Source organism: Silurus meridionalis, chromosome 18, assembly GCF_014805685.1.
Source record: "Silurus meridionalis isolate SWU-2019-XX chromosome 18, ASM1480568v1, whole genome shotgun sequence".
NCBI classification, from domain to species: Eukaryota; Metazoa; Chordata; class Actinopteri; order Siluriformes; family Siluridae; genus Silurus; species Silurus meridionalis.
In genome coordinates, this window is record NC_060901.1 from 10420512 (window position 1) to 10445589 (window position 25078).

Here is a 25078-nt window from a genome sequence, read left to right on the forward strand (position 1 = left end):
ATTTAATGAGAGGAAAGGCAGCTTATCGGCACAAAGAGAAAATTGTTTCCATTAAAAAAATATGTTTGTGAATGTTCGCGTTTAGCCATTGGGGTGGCTGCAATTGCTCAAATGTAATCTGGTTAAAGGCATTGTTGAGGGTTTTATCCATCTCCATTTTAGTATTTCCTCTAAAGGGACAATACTATAGAAATTAAACTTGAATAGATTTTAGAATAGTCAATGTGTAGGTTGTGTAGCAGTATAAATTTACTGTCCTCTGAAAATAACTCAACATACAGCTGTTATTGTCTTAATAACTAAAAGGGAGTACACCTGGAGTGATAACAGCTGAAAATGTTGTGCTTTAAGTACAATTCTCTCATACTGACCACTGGATGTACAACATGGCAACTCATGAAAAAGATAGCCGAGGCTATAAGATGATCTGTAACACCCTGAAATTGAGTTACAGTACAGTCACCAGGGTCATACAGAGGTTTTCCAAGATGGGTTTCTCTCGGAACAGACTTCGCAAAGGTCGATCAAAAAAGTTGAGTCCTCGTCAGGTGCAGAAGCTGCTTCAAAAAACTTGCGCATGAGGGCTGCAGCGTTGCTTTACAGGTTGCAGAAGTGAAATGGTCCGATTTTCAATGCTCAGACCGTACGCCAGACACACTAGCAAGTCGGTCTGCATCTCCGTCATCCCAGTAAGAAACCTCTTCTGAAGTTGGCTTACAAAAGAGCTTGCTGAAGACAACCTGTCTCAGAGCATGAATTACTGGAACCATGTCCAGTGGTCTGATGAGACTTTCTCCTGTTAAGAAAGTAACATAATAGTGTTCTCTAAAAAAAAAAAAAAAGGTTACATCCAATCGATATTTCCTATATTTATATTTAGAAAATAATACATATTCTGGCCAAAACTTTAGCTAGTGTTCACACCAAGCATCAGACTAAGAGGAAAATGTGTTTTTTTGACTCATCTCGTAGGATTTTCATGCACAAAATCACGTATAGTTTATATAGAATGATGTGAGATGCTTCCAGCTAGTGGAATGTCTGCAGGTGGCAATTTTGTGATGTTGAAAGAGGTAAGAAGAGAATAGTCACTAGTCAATTTTGGTTTGCTATGCTATGTTTGCTCAAATCTCTTTTAGAAACATGGGGAGCAGAAAAGTGTCTCAGAATATATAAATAAAAACATGCCAAACATTGAGGTGGATGGGCTACAGCAGCAGAGGAACTCATCTGCTTTCACACCTGCCAGACAAGTATCTGAGGCTGCAGTGGACAAATAAAGGTGGAAAAGATTACTTTTATCCAGTTTTCAACTGTCAAGGTTTGGTGCCCAGTGCAGTCTCCGAGAACTCTTCTTGTTGTGTTCAATGTCAACAAAATCACATTTTTCTCTATTTTTATTTGTGGTGTGAACAATAACCAAAGCTTTCTTTGTGTTGCAATGCTGCCATATAATTTAATGAACAAGCAGGTATACCAGTTTTTCTCATAAAATGGATAGTGAGCGCATAAAGGCCTGTAATAACAAGTGAAATAAACCTTATAAAGGGTTATAAAGGTTTTTTCCAATAAGCATCTGTTGTCTTTAAGACTGGTGTTCATTTGCTGTAACATGCATGAAGTACCTTTTAGATTTTTATTGGCACATAATTGCCCTAGATCTCAATTACAATTGCACTGCAATGTTTACAAGTCGGACAGTCATAAAAGCATTTTACTATATGTCATACTCTGTATGAATCTGTATGTGACAAATAAAATAATTTTATTTTAGAACATCATGACAACTAACCTTTTTAGCTTCTGGTATGACCGAATGCAAGTCAGACAACTGTAATGTTACATGGCAAGCATTAAAACTATATTCCTGCCAGTCAGATAAAAAGTGTGTATAAGGCTCTCATTATAGTGTCATGGAATTGTCATAAGTATTCATAAAAGTCCTGGCAGGCATGCAGTTCATCACCATTATGTGACTTTGCAAAGGCAGGAGTACACTGGGGTACAAAATCAGCTGTCAGAAAGTTCTGATAGAAGCCAGGCTAGAATGTGTCCTGACACAGCCTTATGTCATATCAAATATATGTCACTTGAATCAGGTGTAATGTCAAATTCACATCAGTCATAACAAAGCAGTCTTTATGGCAGCTGATACCTGCTGAATGTAGGATTATTTGAGTTACTATAAAAGGTTTAAAGCTTGCATATTCTTTTACCGTTGTTTGATTTAAAGCATATCATTCGGTAATTGCTATGAATTTTTCAGTGACCAAAGTTTAGCTCTATGTGGTTATTCGAGTGAAAAAAATGTAAGTCTGGGAGCACCGACAGGTCCTGGGAGTTAATTGCTGCCTAAAACATTAACCTTTTCTATTATGTTGCTTAAGACAAGACATGATCCTGTTAATCCAGTACGATACACTTTCAGTATGCATGTCTGCTTATTCAGACACAAGGCAATTAACAAAAAAAAAAACCCCTCTAAACTGGGACAGAAGTAGCTAGTATAATTAGGTACTTCCTTATACAGTTTTCCTTATGAGCCATTTTATTAGATGCATTGTGGCATATTCAAATATCCAATCAGGGTTAATAAACACATTAGTTTATATAATAATTGCATAAACACTAACTGTAGTCTGGATATCAGGACGTTTGAATAGCCCTGTTCTGACTCTGTTTGTGTTTTGCTCGGAGTAAAAGGGGTTTATCTTTTGAGGAAAGAAAATAACAGTATTCCATCTCTGTTCACAGCTTTACTTTGTCATCATTTTCACTGTATGTAGCGCATGCTGTGTGAGATCTGACTACCTGTCATATTGCTTTTTTAATCTGTCAAATGCTTTTCTATATATTTGACCAATTTTTGTATATATGTGGATCGGTCTAGCAAAACCTACTGAACAAATTCTCATAAATATTGAATATTGAACATCTCACTTATGTTTGCCAAACACTATGATGCCAAATACCAAAATTGGTCTTTTTTTTTTTTTTTTGTTGTGTTTTTGTTTTTTACACTGAAGTAGCTTGACACCTATACTATAAGTCATTATAAATACAAATGTGAAAGCATTTTATTGAATCTTTTCCAGACAGTTTCCATGCTAAAATGACGTTAGGTAAAGAGCCAGACAAAAATAATAAAAACAGTCAGTCTGCTTAAAGATGTCTAAAACCGCGTTAGCTAGGTGTGATTTTCACACACTTAAGTGGCAGACTCTGAACACACTGTTGAATGAGGCTGTCTGTACCACATCGAAATGTACATATGCATATCGGTTCATTTTGTAATCAAATACCATCTGCCAAAATGTCTGACGCTCCTGTCCTGCAGTCAGAGTGGAAGCTTTCTCCCCCTTCAGTTTTGGAAGAAAACTGATATTAAAAATGCTAGCTAGCTAGCTAGCTAGATAGATAGATAGATTGATTATATAATTAGTAAGTATGTATATGTAACTCCTACCTTAACACATTGGAATATATATCTAATATTACTTTATTTTTATTTATTTATTTTTTTGCATGTTTTGAACACATTTTTCCCCCTGTTTTTTGTCATTGTAGAGGCCACTATTCAAAATACAAAATGGACAGAATGAGATAAAGTGTTGTTCTTCCTTCAGTGTGTCAGTGCTAAAGGAATGCAGGAAGGCAATTAGCCTAATAGGATTACTGTAACCACATTTGAACAGAGCTTTTTCAAACACGCCAAGAGAATGGGGAATTTCCTGAAGGGAGTATTTTAGGAACTCCCACATTCGCTACCCGGTAGGAGGGGTAGGGATGGCTATGGGGAACGGGGGAACTGTTGTGCGTTTTTTTTTTTTTTTTTTTTTTTTTTTTTTTGTTTGCTTTGTAAGAACACTTGCCCACTCTCATAGGCTTGTTGTCATATATCATAAACATTCTGTAGTTCCCACAGAGATTCTGGGCTGAAAAAGGGTCCTGCTTTTCCTGGCCTACTGACAGACTAAAGAACAGTCTAGTCTCTCTGCATAGCAAGTCCATAAGGGAACTAGTGTGCACTTCTGTCTGTGTGTGTGTGTGTGTGTGTGTGTGTGTGTGTGTGTGTGTGTGTGTGTGTGTGTGTGTGTGTGTCTGTATGTGTTTCCACATGACCAACACAGTGAGCTTTCCATCCATTATCTGATTTCTCTTTCCAGATTGGTGAAAGGGCAGAATTCCTCAACAGGTCAGCGCAGAAGAGGTATTTTAACAGATTTTTTTCTTTTCCTTTTCCTTCTTCTTTTTCTATCATCTCTCTCACTACAAAGTGAAATCATACACATGTACCCAATTATGAGATCACTTAAAATCCAAATGCAATGAAAAATCCATGTATTTATTTACAGTGCACTCAACAGGTAGTTTAGTCAAGATCATGCACCAAGGTATGTGTTGTCTGATGTGTGTCTGTGTTGTGTGCTTCAGTGCCGTGAAGACATCTCTCACTCCTGTGGTGTCGAAGATTGATAACAGACTGGAGCAATACACCACGGCTGTGCAGGTGAGTCCCACACACCATCTCACTGACAGCATTTCGCCACTACCCACAGAGCAGCACAACCCACATGTTATGATAGAGATCCATTGTTGCATACAAATTTTTGGAGCAGCACTGCGAGTCCCAACTAGCAGACTGGTGTGCCTTAATTGCATCGAAACTATTGTAAAAGCATATTTGAAAACCACTGATATCAGCTAGACAGAGTCACACACAGCTCTCGTCTAATACAATGTGAACATATTTGAAATCATATTCTACTGCTTGATATATGTGAAATAAAAATATATAAAATCGAAATATACTCCCAGTAAATTGCCCACTCTTTTCTTTTATTCCTGCCTACATCTCGACTGCAGTGCTTTTATATTCTCTCTCAGTTGATATATTTCTTCTGGCATTTCTCTTCTAACTCTTTTTGTAAGTTTTTAAAAAAACTTACAAAAAGACATTTCATCTTGACATTCCAGTTATTACTGTGTCATAAACAGGCTTCTACAAAACACATCTGCCATTATTGTGCCAAATTTATGACTCTTTCTGTTGAGAATTGCAAAATGCACCCACTGTGTTCTTTTAACTTCTTAATATTGTCATTTTTGTATGTGGGCTGTAAATAAAATATAACCCTTTTTTTTATTGGACAGAATGTAAATAGTTTTGCTGGAATTTCAAAGAATCTTTATTAAGCAAAGTAGTGTGGCCTAATTCAAATAGAAACAAAAGTCACTCATAGGTGTACTGACTGAGCATATAGGAAAATGTGTTATGCAATTTGTCATTTAACAATTACTCTTATCCAAATATACATTATGTAGTTTTTATTGGATTCCAATTATTATACTAAGATAAATAAGATTTTCTGTAGAAAAAACTCTTTGACTTAAAAAAACAAAACAATAATCGATAAATGTCCAGGAAAGTATGTCATGAAGTGATGACCTCTGAAGTGCACACGTTTTCAGCTATCTAGGAGTCTATAACAGTGTATATTTGTGGAACTATAATACTATAGTGCAATACTGAATAATAGTAGTATTATAATAGTCACTGTGTCCTACTGCCATACTGCCGTGATTTTGTGTATTTCCATATGTGTATATAAAAGAATCAGACTGAGAGTCACCCTATGGAGTTCAGCCAGACTTTTTTTTTTTTTAAATACTGCCAGTATGATACTAATGCAGCATTTTACATTCCTCGATTACTCATTTTGACATATGCATGCACTCAGAGGTTTTTACTGTCGGTCCATCTCTCTTTAACGCTCCTTTTCAGAGTAATAAAGAGGTGCGCACGCCACGCGTGGCTGCAATCGACCTGCCTGTGGTTTCTGATGGCGTGCGGAACATTAAGAGCATGTGGGAGAAGGGCAACGTTTTCAGTTCCGGCATCAGCACACCCTCCAGCAACAAGGTCAGCAGCAGAACCCCAATGACCAGGAGGCCCCTCTCTCCTGCTTTCTTGTCTAGCACTCTGACCTTTGACTCACAGGGAATTTTCTCTTCTGGTCTGCAGGATGCAGCTGGAATAAAAGTGGGCGTTGCAGGCCGTATCAACGATTGGCTGAATAAAACACCAGAGACGGGCAAAACCCCAGGAGGGAGACCTGTGGTAGGCTATGAGTGCAGTCAATCACAATCGGTGTACATGCCTCTGTGTATTGTTTGCTAGATTAGGGCATGAACAGACATGCTTTGTAATAAGATGTCTAGTCGGCACCACCTAGTGGTCATTGTGTGTTCATTGTTGTGTAGAGATGTAAAGAATGCAGAGGTTAGATGACCTTTATGTAGCTGTCCTCATGCATGTCTTTGTGATTTATATATGTTATGTAATTCCAGTTTTTCCTAATGTAAGTATACTGCTTAGTTAAAAGATGTAGTTTTTTTTGCAATTTAGCATTTTAAGACTTATGTAATCACATTAGTTTAAAAAATAATAATAATAATTTAGCATACTTCATTCAACTCAAAGGCAACTGAGAGTCTAGAAATTACAAATTTCTTCCATTGCTTTGTAAAACATCTGGTTTTGTAGTTCACATCACTGTGACACAGTGGCTTTATTAAGCATAATGTAAATCTGATTTGATTAAATCCTCTTAACCAGCAATACAATTAATGTTATAGCTTTTTTTTTAATGGCAATAATAATGTTAAAATGTACTGTCTAATAAATAATAAATTTTTTTATTCACAATAATAAATGTTGCTTAGCAACATACCATATAAAGCTTAAAGACATTGTGGACAGTGTAATGGCTTAATGGTGGGTAATGGTGTAAAACCTGGTGCATTAATAAAAATTAAAAAAATTTAATGACTAGAGTATGATCACAGGTGTGCTGACATTATCGAAGATTTTACATCGGTTATGAGCGTGGCTCAGCCAATCAGCTTGTACAATCACAAAACATTATCTGGTTTTCACTCGTACACAATGGCCATTTAGCTCTTTTCTCTATGTATATTATCGTCCTGTGAGGCCGTCAGGAGAGTCAATAGCTGGTTTAATGTGTCATGGAGGAAGCACATGCTTGCCCTCACCCTCCCCGGTGGGTAGCTGTCAAGGGAGAAGAGAACAGTATGTAGTTGTTGGTAGTTGGCAAAATAAAAATGGAGCTAAGACTGAAATATGTCAGGCTTGTTGTTCCAATTACAAAAAAAAAAATAAAAAAAACAAGGCTGAAACAGCTTTCTCTTAAATTTAAGACAGGATAATGCATAAATGTAGGATATCTGAACATCTAAAAATAATGTGCAGTGTAAATTTCCATACATCTAGCATCAAGGAAAGGCGAACTAAATTGCCCATGTTGTCAGATATACTGAATGTTTTTTTTTTTTTTTCTGTTTGTCCTCTGTCTGCTTAAGTTTCCCCCTGTTGCCTGATCAGTTCCTCAGCCTTGCTTTCTTCTGGGCTATTCTCCTCTGTCCCCTCTTCTCCTTCTTCTGTCTGTGCTGAGGTAGGAGTAATGCCTCTGCGGCCCTCTTCTCTTTCTTTCAGTATGCGTTCATCACTTTTTCTCATGATAGTTTCTTAGGTGTGCGTCTATTTGTTCAAAGCTTTTGTCTTCTCACCGTGCGTGTGACATCACTCTTGTCTCTTCGTGCTTCAGGACCTGAAACCTGGCGATGTTTCTGGCAAGCGCAATCTATGGGAAAACAAAGGCTCCTCTGCTACCAAGGTAACCTCCTACATAACTGCACCATCAATTATATTTTTCTTTCTTTACTCCGGGCTCTTTACATTTAAAAAAAAAATAATAATAATAATAATTCTTCTTGTGAAAAACAGCCAGGGTGTTTGGAGTGTTTCTATTTGGACTGTTTCATTGTACAAATCATCACATCAGTTGATTTTATTCAAGATAAGCAGTGATTTGTGCCAGTTAGCTAAGCAGTAACACTGTGTGTTTTTGTTTAAAGACTTCTTCCTGCTAGTTGTCTTCAGATTTGGCTCCTTGAGGAGGTAAATGTTACTTTATCCTTAAAAGAGATGCGTAGCTGATACTGTTCACACAATCACGACGCAAATTCACTTGCTATGTGACAGAATGCTTTTGCCTGTTAGCTTCTCGCTGTTTCTCTATGTAAGTGTGTGACTCTTGCTCTTCTCTCTTGCTCACTGGCATGGAAAGGGGGGGGTGTAATGCTAGCTGTTGTTAGTCACTTTTAAGGGCTGCAAGTAGTTTGTAAAGTCTCCTGTTTGTTTCATGTGTTATTTGGGGCTTAATTTTGAGTCATGTACGCCACAAGTGCTTGCGTTTCTTTTTCCTGTTCTGTCTTTATATATACACACACACATGCGCACATAATATGCAGGTCATTCTGTTACCGTCTATTTTAAAACAACCCCTTGCTTTTGGCTCCTACACTAACAGACGCACACATATTCCCACATATCCTGAACAGCTGTCAATATAGCAGATAGCATTAGCCTCTGCCCTGTATGCTGAAGCTGAAAGGACATGCCTAGCCTTGACTCTCCTGTGTGAAGCCATATATTTGTAGAGGGATGATGATATTTATTTTGACGCTCTATCTTTGGGAATATCTAAGCTGAACATAGTGGGAGGCAGCATTGGCATGCAGTGGCCATGTTAAGACCAGGCCAAAGCTAATGCAGCCTGAATTAAATGCTGAGGGATAATGAAGGGAAAGCCGTGTTGATGGTCTCACTGGTGGGACAAAACTTTCGGCTACAGCCATAATTCCAAAGTCAGTAGTTCGAAACACCAGACTAGCAAGCAAAGGAGGCTGGGCTTCTGCTTATCTTTATAACCTACAGCATTACATCTTGTCATTTATATATTTGCTTTTGTACACCTCTGAAACTAAATGTAGATGGTGATCTTATACGCCTAATGCACCCCTTTCTGAGAAATAAAGGGACAAATGAAAATTAAACTTCTCTTTCAAGCTCTAGTTCTGGTGTCTCACTATAGAATATTGTGGCACCCATTTTGCCAGACAGTGTATCTTGAATCACCAAATGAATGTAGATAATCTGTCTAATATCTCACTAGTGCCAGCAATTAAACTGTTTATAGTGAGCGCAATTTGAAGTCTGCCTTATCCAGGTTGCATAGGGACGATGAGATAATAACTACCAAACCTGCATGCTACAAAGCATTCAAGGTTTTATAAACAAGGCAGAAACCGTGTGCACCTTTCATGGGGGGGGGGCCCAGATGTCTTTTCATGTTTCTAAAACTTGCATGACAAGCTAAAATGGGAGCAGGATATGTTTTAACGGGAGAGAAGACTGTACACGTGCCTCTTAAAATTATAAAAACACTAAAAGCACTAAATTCAACTGAACCTTATGCCACAAACAAACACTCAGACACATCAAACTTCCAGTCAAAGGTGATGCTCTAGTTTTTGTGTGAAGTTGCAGTAATGTTTTTAGTTGCCTTGCTGTGGACACATTTATCTTCACAATATTATAACCCTATAAGGATATAAACAAGTCCTCTAATTTTGCATTACACTCTGGCTAGACTTCGGGTAACTATATGGAGAGAAAATGCGCACAACTGAAATCAACCTGCTTAGAGCATTTCAGTCCTTCAGGGAAAAATAAGTGATGGCCTGTGTAACATTTCTGAAGAGATGCAACTCCAATTATCTGTAAATTGACCATAGAGGTTTCACATAATTGTGGACTTTCCAGTCTCACACAGCGATCACACTTATTGAAATGTCCTCCTCTTTATGAGACTGTGAGTGGAAATGCTGCTTGAGCACAGTTTGTAGAGCAGGTACAATGGCTCAGGACCAGGGATTTGTGATGCTGGACTTGCTGCTCTATCATGCCAGAGCATGATACGGGTTTGCTTACTTTTTTTGCCATCATTAAGTGGTGATTATCAAAAAAACTTCGAAAGCTCCTTTCGAAATTAAATTATTCTCCTTCAAGGTTGATAGTCCAGTTAGTAGAAGAAATTTTAAAAAGTACAAAATAATTGACTACCATTCCAACATTGCAGGCCTTGAACAGTTATAACCATAAGACTTGTCATGACTGAAGGGATCATATGTGTAGAATTTTACTGGGATTCAATAAGTCATTTAGGGACACATTATTTTGGATACAGGCTTTTTACAGCATTTAAACCTGACACCTAGAATACACACAAATGTGTGTTATATTATATTGCCATAGAAAATCATGCAATCAGTTCATACAGTTGCAGTTCTTAATTTCCAAAACAGTATTTATTTATTACTTGCTGACCTTTCTGTCTTACTTAATCTATTTTTTCATTCTGTATATCTGTTTTTCTGTATTTTCTTACCATCACTTGCTTTCTACTTCACCCAGGTGACAAGCAGAGGAGAGAGCAAATCTGTTGCCAATGGTAAGAGTTTCTATAGACACAATGGGTCGATAGATAGATAGATAGATAGATAGATAGATAGATAGATAGATAGATAGATAGATAGATAGATAGATAGATAGTAAGTATATGGGAGAGAGAGGTGTTTGTGTGCGCGTGCGTGTTTTATGTCATGTCCATACAGTGTCAGTACACCACATGTATACACACCAGATGGAGTATGAATTAATTAAGCTGCCCTTTTTTAGTACATTCTCTGCATGCCATACAATTATGCAGGTTTTTCTATTCTAAGAAAAAGCTGAAAATATGTTTAATCAAAACATGTCAAAATAAAATTTGCTATATGGAAGTAAAATATGTGAACAAATGTTTGTGGACACTTGGCTGTCAGTTTCTTCAGGAACATCTAATTCCACATAGATCCCCATTTGAGGTTATTACATCTCCATTTCTCTAGGAAGATGTTTCACTAAACTTCGGAGTGTGCTTGTGGAGATTTATGCTCATTCAGCCACAAGGGTGTTGGTAAAAGCAGGTGGTGTTGTAGGGTGATGTAGGGACAAGAGTCCTGGGGTGCAGTGTGCAACAAAGACATCCTATACAATAGTGTGCCTCACCACATATAACTGTAAAAGTCAGGTATTATTTTGACAATAGCTTTTTCCATATAATGTATGTAGAGCCTAAAATTTATGACTATAATCATTACCCAGTGCGTGTGAAACATACACCAAATCTGTAGTTTTAATAGCAATACAGATTCCTTTTTCAGGCAAACATCAAAATAATTATTAATCAGCGGTGGCTTCACACGGTAATCATAACTGGGGACAATGTAGATTGTCCAATCAACCGGTGTTTTAGGGAGGTGGGAGGAAACCAAAGAAACCCTGAAAAAACTTCATCAAATTATAGACATGCTGTGTCTTAAAAAAAAATATCACCCACATCCCACAATTCCATGCTTCACCTTGGCCTGTAGATCCAGGCCAGTTATAAATCGCAATTCGTTCCTGGGTCGTGCGTTTTAACATGCCGCTGTGGCGTAGTGTTCTATTTTGAAACACACCTTTTGTTTCCATTATGGGAGGACACTGTGGCCTTCGGACATGCCGGACATGGATAGATAATATGCAGTGTGTCTGCTACACACACACGCACACAAACGCACACTGCGGTCGTCTTGCCCCAACACCCCCCCACCCCGCCTCAGCCTGCATTCTAGACTTGGACAGGACCAGCAGCTGCCTGTTTGTCACATTATTGAGTGGGGTGACAAAAGATTAGCAGGCTAGCATGTCACACGGGCAAGTATAGGAGAGCAGCTGTCCTCTGCTTCTGAATAGGCACACGCCAGTGACTAATGAGGCAAAAACCCCTTTAAGTATAAGCCCAGACTTTTTAAGTAGCAAAGGGCAATTGACAATCAATCATTCCAAGAATTTGATCTTTATATCAACATATTGTTCTTGTGTAATTTCTGTTAACATAATTATTTATGCATCTAATGAATGCTATAACCGTGGTAATAGTAAGAAAATAAAAAAAAAAGATAGAAACAATTTTTTTTTTTTAATTATAGACAGACTTTCCTGTGAATTCCCCAAAAGATAAAAAATTGTTTGGTCTTGTTGGTAAACAAGAACACACACACACACACACACACACACATACAGTATGTACAAAGAGGTATTTAACACCTTTGCATGAGAGAACACATTTGAATGTATACTATGTGGTGATATTTGTACTGTCAATGTGTGATATTTGCTAGTGCAACTAACAGACTGTTTTTATGTCTCATCAGGAATGGGTCACTAACCTTTCCAAGAAGCCTCAGCACCAGGGACCAAGTGAAAGCACCATATTCCTTTCACATGCATGTTCTCGTACCAAAAATACCAAATTAGTCTTTTCTTCTTTGTTTATGGTCCAGACATATCTCATATCTCAGATGAGGTAGAATTAAAAGACACTCATATTTTTTATTATGCCATCAAAGGCCTACAGACCGCACTGTCCTGATTACAGCGTCGAGTTTACATGAAGCCACTATTATAGTGCGAAATGTCGACATTTAGATCAACTGAGATTCTAAAATGACCCAATTTCTTTAGATGGATTCGAAATATTTAAATACCTTGCATAATTTCACTAGTCATTTTAAACAGCTTATTACGTGTTGCTTTTTCAAAATCTCTTCTCTGCTAGTCACCGTTCACACTTTTAATTTATAATTAAAGCAAAGCTTGACATGTTCATATTTTATTCATGTTCACCAGTCCAGGGCAAATAAATATGGGCACCCATAGAGTAGTGTATTTTTTACTTTTTGTCAAAAGTGACACATTTTTAATAGTGAAACTATGGTCGTATTAATATATGTTAGCACAGTGTATGTTTTGTAATTTACTATATATTTTGTATGTTGCCACTTTATATAAAATGACATTCCTGCTTCTGCTCTCGATATTAAGATCGGAATACAGCCATTATAGACATTCTTGATTATCATTACAGTATCTTATTTTTTTCACTTTTGTTTCAAGTGATTTTTTTTTAAGTCCATATATACAACACGGTATATCAGGTTTCATGTAGACATAAAGGCTTCGCTCTGCACTGAATAAAGGGAACATAAATTTGAAAAAAATAACATTTCTCTGCATTTAAATGCTTGCTTGATTTGCCATTATCAGTTTAAAAGTGTGTTCAGTGTGACAGATGGCTATAAGCCATTACTGTGGACCAATTAATGTTGTCGGTTTGTTTTTTGGGGGGTTTCCACCATTCAGCACTTTTTTTTTTAAGGAGTAGAAGACTAGATGTTGAACTGCATCATTGGACTGTAGAATGTGCTGGTGGGCAGATGGTCAGTGTCTTCTTTAATCAGCAGGTTTCATTGGTTAATAGTTATGTGACTGATGGTGTATGTGTTTGTGGCTTGTGTTGTGTTGTTGGGGTTAGTTTTCCCCCGATTAGTATTTTGGTTCATGGTTTAAAATGTGAAAAAGTCAGATTTTTGGTCTTTGACAATCAATTAATAGACTAAGTTGTACTGAACCTTGATTAAAATCGGGGGTTATTTTCTGCAAGTGATGCCAACTTTAATTCTTTACCTTTTAACACCCAGACCATTTATTGTAACCAAGTTTCACAAAAGACATCTTTTTAAATATTGTATCATTGTCTCAAAACAGCAATAAAAAGATCAATGTATAAAAAAAAAAATCGTCCTTTTTTTGCCCATTTTATTGTTACATTCAACACAGTTTGCTGTAGTTAATTACTATATAATATCAGCAATAATTTGTACAATCTTTTTTAGGCCGTGTGTGTGTGTATGTGTGTGTGTGTGTGTACGCCTAGCAAACCGATGGTAAGTATGACGACATTCTAAACTTCTATCACTTTTTGATTGTCATATGCACCACTCCCCCTAAACCCTAACAATAGACCCAGTGTGTCTGTCCAATCAGATAGCAGCACAAAGGTCACACGGGCAAACAGGTCTGTATTAGGTGAGTGGCGTTAGAGTTTGCTGGATACTGTGTCCTGGACCCTTGAGAATAAGATCCTCTCTGTCCTTGTGGACGTCTCAGGTAAGATTCAGAAAGATGTCCTTCTTTTCAATATTATCTTGAATGACCGACTGGACTAAAGCGTGTGTCTCGGATTAATGATCGTTACTTAAACAGCACTTCAGCTGCATTCTTATTGGCTTGCATTCAAATGTTGTTTATGTAACACTTCCAAAAAGCTTTGCAAAAATTGTGAGTGCCAAGGCCAAAGGTTTAGCTCTGTATTGCGTTCCAGCTCAAGCGGGTGGCATGGCCTTGTGCTGATATCTGACGAGACCAGCATGCTTTGGGGTTTTCACTTAATACTGTTTAATGCAGGAATTATCTTCACCATTCCGACTACTAGCAGTCCTTTGATATTCCGGTCCGTGTCAGAAGTGGCTTAGTAAAGTATACATTTTCTAATACCTCTAAGAGATGCTTGATCTACTGCGAAGGCAGGCTGGATTATGCCCGAGTTACTCTGATCTAGCATTTATTAGATTCACATTTTTAATAGCATTCAACTTATTATAATATTTATTGGCTTTCAAGTATATCTTTCAGTTCAATCTCACTACAGTGCAAATAAGAGCAATGATATGCATCCAAAGTGATTTAACACAATATTTTAGGAACCATAATCATGAATCACATGAGTCAAACATACCTAATTCACTAGAGTATGGTGATCTGTTCACTAGTACTTAGACATAAAAACAATAACATCTTCAGCACTAAACTGAAAAGACAGCTGTGTGTGTGTGTGTGTGTGTGTGTGTGTGTGTGTGTGTGTGTGTGTGTGTGTGTGTGTGTGTGTGTGTGTGTGTGTGTGTGTGTGTGTGTGTGTGTGTGTGTGGTAGGTACACTGAACTGACCAAACAATGCATGTTTCAAAAATAGACCACAAGGACAAACTTGATTTACTGTGCAAATGTGTGGGAGGCTTGGATGAGATCAGCCAAGTTCATTGTCTGTAAGCACAAATAGCACCTGTTTCAAACCATCGTTTATTATTCTTAAAAATAACCCCTTCTCATTAAGCCTACAACACCATCCCCTTACTCTTTTGTAGCGAGCTGATTTACTTGGTGTTATCACGTCAGAAAGGCTGTGTGCCGTGTCGGTTTTTAGATCGGCATTCTTTCTTGTTAAACCTGCAAATAGTGAATTTGTGAAGGTAATCTAATAATACTTTTTTCAAGAAACTCCATGATTTCAGTCATGCCCACAGGACCTGAACCAATCTGAACAGGCCGTTGTATAATAGTACACTGTAAAGCTCACCAAAAGGATTTACCAGTTTGTCTACAAAATATGCACAAATATTAGGAAAAGCTGTGGAACAATTCAGATATATGAATTTTAGCATACATTTGTGTCTTATTGCACTTAGGAACTGTGTAGTCATGGCTGATACAGAGGAAATAGTGGAGGAGGAACTGATGTAAGTATCCTCATACTGCTGTGTTATGATTTTAGATCAGTCTGTGATATAACTTTTTTTTTTTTTCTCACCATATTTCTTTTTCTGTGTATCTGCTGTGTTTCCACAGGGAAGAAGGTAAGAATGCTGGAAAGTTCACTTTAAATCTTTTCTGTTTGATCTCTTGCCTGATTATCAGCTATTTGTCTATTAGTTAATAGTCATGTATTAAGAGTCTTCCCTTACAGAGATAAAGCTTGATGTGGCTTTAGATTTTCCTCTGTAATCATAAACGGTACTAATAATATATTATGTATAAAATGTACATAGACTTAATAGGTAGATGTTGTAAATGTGTTCTATCTGATATTATCTCTGGTTTAAAATACTATAGGGTTTATACTGGAACAGTCAATATGAAAAACCCATAAAGGGTCTAAATATATCTTGTAGTACAGAGCAAGTGAACTATGTGTATCTCTGTCTAACACTACTTCACCTAGATGGTGTATGAGCAAATGTGTATGTGTAAATCAGCTCCAAAATGACTGGCACCTTTGGTAAGAATGAGTGTCATCTTATGCTGAAAATTTGTGAGAACTCAGAAGAAATTTCCAAATTATTTGGTATCCCTAGAAAATATAATTGGCACATGTTTAACTATATATTATACTTTAAGTTCTCTCTTTATTTAAGTCCTAAATGACTCAATTCACAAAAGTATAAATATAATGTGGCACAGTGACCAAATTCTCATCATCATTCGTCCACATGAAGGATTATAAAATACACAAATGAAATGAGAGAAAGCTCAGCTAACCTCCATATATCAGGCAATGGCTATAAAAATGCTTACGTTCTTAAAAATCCCGAGACCCACAGTTATGGCTATAATTAAAAAGTGTTAAACAACCGTTGCTGTAATGAACCTGCCTGAGGGCATAGTGCGTTTTTTTTCTCCCACACACTGAAAAGGATCATTAAAGAGGCAAAATGTCTTCAAGGATCATTGTGGTGCATCCAAGATGGTTGAAAGAAATTCTTCAAAAGGTTTGTTGGCATAAAAATGGTATCTAATTGTAGATTCAGAGACTCTGTGCAACCATGTTATGCAAATCTATAATTAGAAACAATCTCCAGGTCAACATGCTATTTGAATTGCGTGCTAGAGAAAAAACATTTCTTTCATCTGACCATAAACACAAGCACCTGGGGTTTTGCTAGAAACTACCGAAGCTTTCATTAGGAACAGTGTTTTGGTCAGATGAGGAAAAACATTGAGCTTTGTGGCATCACACAAGGTGGATTTGGTATAAAAACATTACATAAAAAAATTATAATCCACAATGTTATATACTTTTGAGGATCAGGAGTGATAGCATTATGGACTCCATGAAGTACCAGGTGATACCCAAACCTGTTCCAGCATAATGCCCTTGTGCGCAAAGCCAACTCCATTAAGATATGGTTTACATGGTTTGACTTGGAAGAGCTTGAGTGGCCTGCTATATAGTTCTGAGCTCAACCTTATTGAACACCTTTTAGATGAATTGGAATGCTTTCTGCACCTCAGGACTCCTCACTGTACATCAGAACCTGATTTTATTTAACACCCTTGTGGCTGAATGAGCACAAATCTCTACAACCGCACTCCAAAATATGCTGGAACATCTTCCCAGAGCAGTGACGGTTCTATTGACAGCAAATGGAAATTAAATGTGGAATGGAAAATTTGAAAAGCACATACAAATCTTTTGGTCAGGTGTCCACAAACCTTTGTCCATATAGTGTATTTAGAAGTCTACACAGAATGTATATTAGTATATTTCTCTTTTCGATTAAAGTTGAAAATCTGGTCAAATTAATGGAATTAATTAAGCTCATTTACTCAGACAGAAATGTACTCATTTACCAAGGGTGCCAATAATTCTGGGACTCACTATATGGTTTTGTTTACAATATATAAATCTCCATATAATATAAACTATATAAATAATAATAATATTGAATATATATATATATATATATATATATATATATATATATATATATATATATATATATATATATATATATATATATATATATATATATATATATTATGTATGTATGTATATGTGTGTGTGTGTGTGTGTGTGTGTGTATATATATATATATATATATATATATATATATATGAAACAGAAATGGGGTCTACACTAAATTTTATCTCCTTTAACAAAACTGAAAAATATTTGAGGTCAAAATGTATCATTTATAAACTGTATATTTTGTATATAATTTATATCGTTATATATTTTGTATCTGATCATATGATTATATTATATGATTATATGATTTTAATATTATACTGGATTTATTATAAATAATACATTTGAGGATATAAATAATTTATTTATTTTAGAAAATTATATTTTGTAGCATGTTACATATTTGGGTTTTATACAACAGTTCATGAGAAATATAGATATACAGACTCAGTTTCCTCTATTAATTCAGAAAAAGTAAACAATAGAAAAATTGTTTCAATATTCATGATGTGTGTGTGAATCTCTGACACGGGTGATAAATGTATGAGCTGTATATAGTCCTACAATTTAATATAGCCTGTTATTAGCAGTCTAACAGTACCATAATGTGTGAAAGACTATAATTTAGACCTAGTGTATCTGTAGTTGCACTTTCATAAATTGAACATGTGCTTAATCTTCCATTTAATCCCAATTATATCCACTCAGTATTGGAGGAGAACAGTGAAGAAGGTAAAAGCTTTGGTTTTGTGTAAGTTTGCTGTGAAGCTGCATGTTTGTGTCCACACATTTAACATTAGTCACTTCTTCATCCTTGATAAAGTGTTCGGGTAACATCGATCTGTTTGTACGCTCATTTGGTGTTTTGTTGAACACACACACACAATCCTTCCCGGTAACATCCCTTTCATTGCACCTGTTACTTCTGGGTAACTAATGGTCACACTTCAATCCAGGATTTTAAGGTGTTGTTTTATATGAAATAACACTGCACAATCAATCTGTAGTGATCCTGCATGCTTTGAAAAGTGACACACACACAGTTTGTAGGATCGTTTTAGTTCCACATAACAAAAAACACTTTAGTTGTGCAATATGTTTTCTTCCTTTTTTATGTTTTTAATGAGATTTAAATGTTTACTTACTGGAGTTATCAATCCTATTTTTTATGATAGTTCCTCCCCCTGAAGTGGAAGGTAAAGCACATGTTTTACATCTTTTTATATGCATCTAGCTTATATTTCACATTTGTATTTGCAGCCATTTATTTATATAGTCAGTGGATCTGACATTAGCCACCCAATGTATATAATAACTTATTTTTATACACACGTAGACATTATTGTTTTTCACTGCATGCATAGACGTGGCATTTCCAAAAATTTGGAAAAGAATTCAAAAGTCTCAAAATTCATAGATGCTTATAAAATGTACTATTAATTACAGTTGAATTATCATGTAACACATGGAAGTACACTTGCTCTTCAGATTTTACACTTCATTTCTAAAACTTTATCTTTACATTTATTCTTTATATTTTCATATCAGAACCTGAAGCTGAAGAAGAAGGTAACAGCACAATTATATACTCTCCATCTTTTCCCATTTTTTTCTTTTCTGAGATTAAACTTTGTTTTGCTATTCTTTATAAATACTAGTCTACAGTGCATTACAATGTGCAATAAGATCTTCAAAATTGCATTTCACAAGTCTTATATGCAATTTTTCATTTTTTCATATCAGAGCCTGAAGTTGAAGTAGAAGGTAAAAGCACAATTATACACTTGTTTTTTTTATTCTTTTTTTCATCACACATTTGTCACAAAACTGAACACTCTTCCGCTATCCTTCTTACTGTACAAAGTAGTGCATAGCATTTCAATGTGCAATAAAATCTTCAAAATTACATTTCACAACTCAGACGCATTTTTCATGTTTTCATATCAGAACCTGAAGCTGATGTAGAAGGTAACAACACATTTATACACCCACTTCCTTTTCCCATTTTCATTACATAACAGTCATGGCATTGTTTTGTTATCCATCATCAAAAGTAGTCTATAATTCATTAAAAATAATTACATTTTCCAAGTCTTATACACATTTTTCATGGGTTTTATTTTTTATATTAGAACCAGAACCAGAAGCTGAAGCAGAAGGTAACAGCACAGATTTTCTACTCAACTTGAAAACGCTAGGATTCTAAGCCTTTATTATAAAATACAGATTTTTTTTTTTATTACATTCTAAATATTTCAGATAAATCCTGGATATATTGACATTCAATTAACAACATTTTCTATTTCTATAATTATCATTTTCATAATTTCATCATTTTCTATAAATTGTGCACACACACACACACAAAACTAGATTTTGCTAGATGTACTTATGTTATAATGTATGCTGACTATTCCACTGGGGCAGGCTGGGCTCTTGCATGTAAGTCATGAATGCACAACAAATGTTTGGCCAGACATATTGCATCCCATAATGCACAGCATTTATGTGTTCTCTTATAAGTGTTAGAACATCGCCGGTTAGAACATTGGGTTGCCAATAATCTCGAAAGTAACACTTTACAGATTTAAATACTTGTGAAAATGTGTTATTTATACATTACGAGATTCTGTCATTTGTGACATGTGCATGATGTGTCTAAATAAATATCTTTTGTTGTAAATATTAGCCCCGGCTGAGGAGGAGGCCACAGGTAACTCAGAGCTTCTTTTTTCTTTATTAGGTTTTACTTTTGCCAAATATAGTGCAACATAGTTTAATATTTATCACTTTAAACCTTATATTTCAGTTTGTTAATCTTATGCATTGTACAGAAATTTTCTATTCAGTTTAAAACAAGTGTTATTCAGTATTGGTTAATTCCAATGCTAAAGTGAATACTAATGCAAATGTCATTGCCTGTTTTAGATGAGACGAAACCAAGGCCAAAGTAAGACTTCTTTGTTTTCACTGATTGCATTTTCGACATATTTCTTATGCCATTGACCGTGATTAAATATTAACATTTTTTTAGGATGTTCATGCAAAACATTGCGGCTCCAAAGATTCCTGAAGGAGACAAGGTGGACTTTGATGTAAGTTTATTATACTTGATACATACATGTACAATATATCCAGTTGATTGCTATAAAATGTATCTATAGCATACAATGTGCATAGGAAGACTGAAAACTCATCTGCTGTTGTAGTCTTTCAGCCTTAAAGTTTGAAGTGGTTTTGTTCTCAGATGCTTCTCTGCACACAGGTGTACATGCTTATTTTTAATGGACAATCATTTTTAACCATTTTGTAGCCATTGTATTTATTTATTAGAACTACAGAGCTTTTTGTTCCTGAACTTTTCTCCAACAAAGCATGTAGGGTCCAAGAATAACTTTGAATTCAACTTAAGTTACACCAGTGGACGTTTCACCAAAAAATTCATTAGTGCTTTTTGAACATCTCATTTCATATCTAGTCTCCATGTGCTGTTATAATAGTAAATCCCTCTTCTGGGATAAAGTTTCTCTAGTTTTTAAAGTGTGCTTATGGAGATTAGTGCTCATTCAACTACAAGGGTGTTGTAAAATTTATCAGCAAGCATTCCAATTCATCCCAAAGGTGTTTAGCTGGGTTAAAGTCAAAGCTCTGTAACATGCCACAGTTCAACCGATATTAATATATATAATTAATTCAAGTGTATGTGTGTGTATATAGCTATATAGTGTATACGTTTGTGTGTGACAGGACATTCACAGGAAGCGTCAGGAAAAGGATTTTTCAGAGCTGCAGTCCCTGATTGAGGCTCACTTCATCCAGAGAAAAAACGATGAGGAGGAGCTCATTGCTCTGGTCAACAGGATTGTAAGTATGCTAGACAGAACATCCTAGACAGCTTATGGTCTGGTTTTGCAGGACTATCTAGAAACAAGCTGCTCACTGGGAATGAAACTGTGTGCAGGAAAAGCGCCGTGCGGAGAGAGCGGAACAACACAGGATCCGAAATGAGAAAGAAAGGGAAAGACAGGCCCGTCTGGCAGTGAGTGACATCTACTTCCGACCAATCACTTGGGGAGAAAAGATGATAAGTGACAGATTTGTGAAAGATCAAATCTATCGTCTATTATTTACAGGAGGAGAAGGAAAGAAGAGAGCAGGAAGAACAGAGGAAGAAGCAGGATGAGGATGCCAAGAAGAAGAAGGCTCTCACCAATATGACACACCAGTATGGTGGAATACAGCAGAAGGTCAGAACTACAGATATAGTAATAGTGATTCATTCTGTAGGAAATATAGTTAGTTATCTGGTGTTATTCAAAGGACTGAGTGCTGCAGGTTTGTTTAAAGGTATTGCTGATAATGTTTGAGGTTCAGATATAAATGCATAATTCTTGTATAAATGATTGGTATTAAATTACAGGGAAGAGAGGGAGAGAGAGTAATATATGTAATGTAATAGAAAAAAATGTGAAACCAAATGAATCATTTTTATATAATTATATGGCTCAGTCAATTCTATTATTATTATTTTTGTCATGTTTCAGTAATTGGCCCTTCCTAATGCTTTTGATATTCAATTGATGTGTCAAAGACTGTGAATCTTATCTTGACGTTTCTTTTCTGACAGATGGAGGGTCGTAAAGGAGCAAAGAAACAGACAGAGAGAGAGAAGAAGAGAAAGATCCTGGCTGAAAGGAGAAAGCCACTCAACATCGAACATCTCTCTGAGGATAAATTAAAGTGAGCCATTGCCCTCTGACTCCCTCTGGCACAACAAGAGTTTCACTCAGTGGCACATTGAGCTCGTGGATCAGGTTTTGAAAATGTCCGGTGTCTGAGTGTGTTACTTGATTCTGCAGGGAGAAGGCCACCGAGCTGTGGCAGTGGATGATGGAGCTGGAGGCTGAGAAGTTTGACCTTGGCGAGAAACTTAAGAGGCAGAAATACGATGTAAGTGTTTCAATTTCCTGCACCTGAATTTTAAAACTGCTATAACGTTTGCATTATATCGTGATGCAGTTTGAATCAGTTATGAATTGAAACGACATTAACAGATAAAGAGGTTACCACCAGTCAAATAGCTGGAATCAAGACTCCATTTTTATCGCAGTGCACACAGGCCTTATTAAAGTGCCTGTCTAAAACTGTCCCTTGCTTGCAGATTACGCTTCTTCAGTCCCGAATCAATGAGCAGCAAAAGTTGTAAGTAGTTGGTTGTGAGGACCGTGATCTCACTCTTGTGTAGCCTGCTGTCAGTAACTGTGGTCTGACTCCTTATCTCGGGTCTGGAGGCTTGCTCGTTCGGTTGTAGCTGCAAGTGAAAGGCAGGTGTGACTGGTAGGGTTCGGTCAGGGCCGACTTCTTGTGAGAATGCAGACATCCTTGGATCCACAGGCTTCCTCCGCGCTGCACTCCGCGATATTTTGTGTTGGTTTTTTGTGCTTAGCAAGGCTTCCATATGTGTCCCTTACAGATCACTCAGCTTCTGGCTCGAGTCAGGGATCACCAGAGGTAAGTCCTCTGAGCCACACTGGTCACTTTTTCCTGGTGGTCAAAAGGCCATGGGCTTGCAGTAACACCTGATATTTTTGTCATTAAGGACCAAGCTAGTCAATAATTCTATATAGTGCATATGAATTATTTTATTATGGGCTTGCAATTAAATTTAAATTGACCTACGCATTGAATATGAACACTCAGGACTGCAAGTCTATCGGCCCACACCCTCTGAAACCACAAGATGCCCAGAGGAGCGAGCGCGGAGCATGTGATCCAGCTCAATCCCAAATTCAAGGGAAAAATCTTTAGGATTTGTAAATATAATCCTAATATGACCAGTTTAGTGGCTCTATTTATTCCCTGCATTATTGTCCGGTGTAAAATCTTTGCACAAATTAAGATCAACAAGTTATAGACTATTGTACTTTTAATACAGAGCTTCAAAACCTGCTTAAAAAAATAGTCATTAGAAAAAGTCTGGGCATTCGGATTTGTTGTTTGGCCAAAGGTGTGGCTCTTCAGGTGAAACGGTAAGTTTATAGTGAGAAACTAATCTACTTTTGTAAGAAACAAAAATTAACAAATTAATATTTGGAAACGGTTCATAGAAGGTCATAAGGACACAGTGGTTGTTTTATCGGTGTGAAATAGAGTGGTGTGTTTTCTGTTTTCTGCATGTATAAATATTAATTTGGTTTTGGCTTTCTGTTGCGAGTGCCATCTAATGTAACATACATGCTCTGTATTTAATTCCTACTATTTCGAAAAAATTGTATCTAAACAGGATTGCTTCATCTTGCTGTTTTTTTATTATTATTATTCAATAAAGAACATCCTTTCTAGTGTTTTATCCTTTGATTGGTTTCAGTATCAAGGGCAATCAAAATGTCAAAATATTATTAATCCACAAGAATCTTCAAGGGAAGATCTCCGGCAAGATAAGTATTCACTGCTTTTTTCTTTCTTCTGCAGTGCCAAGGGTCGTGGCAAGGGCAAGGTGGGTGGCAGGCTGAGGTAAACACCCAACCACACGAGGTGCACCAGGAATGCAGAAGACGAAATCTGTGCCATCAAAACACATTCAACAATCACACGCAACTAATCGATTGTTCGATCGCACATGTAGCTCATAGAAATACAGTAAAGAGATCTTTTGTTGTACCTCTTTTCTCCCTGCTTGTCTTTTTTAATGCAAAGAGATGCATCACGAACTAACAATTATTTGATTTGCACACAGTCTTTTATAGTTATTATTTTTTATAGCAGTTCTTGGGTACAAATCTACACTGGGGCATGGGGGAGACTAAGGGCTTCAAATAGTTTATCTACAGCAGTTGAAGGTGTCACAGTTCAGAACTTTAGGTCAAGTACATTATTACTGTCATTCTCTCCACTCTTGTTTACCACTATTGGAAAAATCATGTCTTAACCCAATATTTACTGCAGGGACTCTAGAAGAAAGAAAACTGTGTTTAAAGCTACAGTTTTAATAAACAAAAGCAGAGTATGAGGTAATCAATACCCCAGTTAAAGCAGGCATACTACTCTATACTGCTGTAGCACATAGCATTTCTAATCAAGGATCAATAAATCTATATGTATGTTTATTTCTTAAACCAGTGGAGCTGCATCAGAAATAATGATTCTACATTAAAACTAAAAAGCCATAGGGATTATCAGTAATCAGTATCTTATAGTAATCAGACTAATTTACAACAGGCTTTAGTTACATTCAGTTACATAATATATTTACAGAATAGCACATGAAGAACTTCAGAGTATGAGATTAAAATAAGAAGGAATAAACACTGTTTACTGCAAAGTATAATTCAATGCAAACATGATTTGAAATGCTCATGAGTCAACAAATTTATAAAAAATATTTCTGAGCAGATCAAAATGTCCACGTTTTATCCTGTAATTTATAACTGACATTTATTCCTTTTTTTTTTTCAACATAAAAACTGTGTTTTACAATTTAAAAATATTTGAACCCATCTCATTTGTTCAAAGTTTCGAATAAGTGCTGCAGTTTTATATTAAACTATATAATTCACAAAAACACAACATGTAGTTATTTGGGATCCATGCTAGTGACATCTTTGGATGGCTTGCAGAGTTATATCATCACAAATTAAGGAAAAAAGAAAGAATAAATTTGTTTTTTTCTTGAAAATGTCTTGATAACTTTGAGAACTTTACTGA

General features: G+C 36.3%; 2 protein-coding genes across 8 annotated transcripts in view; both read left to right on the plus strand.

The window, feature by feature from the left end:
* Positions 1-13589, plus strand: part of cald1a (caldesmon 1a) — a 50833-nt gene extending 37244 nt beyond the window's left edge. For 6 of the 7 annotated variants that reach the window (XM_046874038.1, XM_046874040.1, XM_046874037.1 and 3 more), the window contains 7 exons: positions 4167-4210; positions 4435-4510; positions 5786-5923; positions 6026-6121; positions 7629-7697; positions 10340-10376; positions 12166-13589. In XM_046874038.1, coding sequence (XP_046729994.1) covers positions 4167-4210; positions 4435-4510; positions 5786-5923; positions 6026-6121; positions 7629-7697; positions 10340-10376; positions 12166-12179 — 474 coding nt within the window. In that variant the 3' untranslated portion in view covers positions 12180-13589. Of the gene's footprint in view, positions 1-4166; positions 4211-4434; positions 4511-5785; positions 5924-6025; positions 6122-7628; positions 7698-7938; positions 7982-10339; positions 10377-12165 lie in introns of all 7 variants that reach the window. The other variant, XR_006928594.1, reaches the window with a different exon arrangement.
* A 245-nt stretch (positions 13590-13834) lies between these two features.
* tnnt2e (troponin T2e, cardiac) lies at positions 13835-24028 on the plus strand. The gene is made up of 12 exons (XM_046874044.1): positions 13835-13960; positions 15315-15365; positions 15475-15482; positions 20303-20324; positions 20409-20469; positions 21122-21238; positions 21336-21413; positions 21508-21621; positions 22002-22114; positions 22234-22324; positions 22848-22885; positions 23846-24028. The coding sequence occupies exons 2-12, from the start codon at positions 15328-15330 to the stop codon at positions 23889-23891; spliced, it is 726 nt and encodes a 241-aa protein (XP_046730000.1). The 5' UTR covers positions 13835-13960; positions 15315-15327; the 3' UTR covers positions 23892-24028.
* The last annotated feature ends 1050 nt before the right edge of the window (positions 24029-25078 follow it).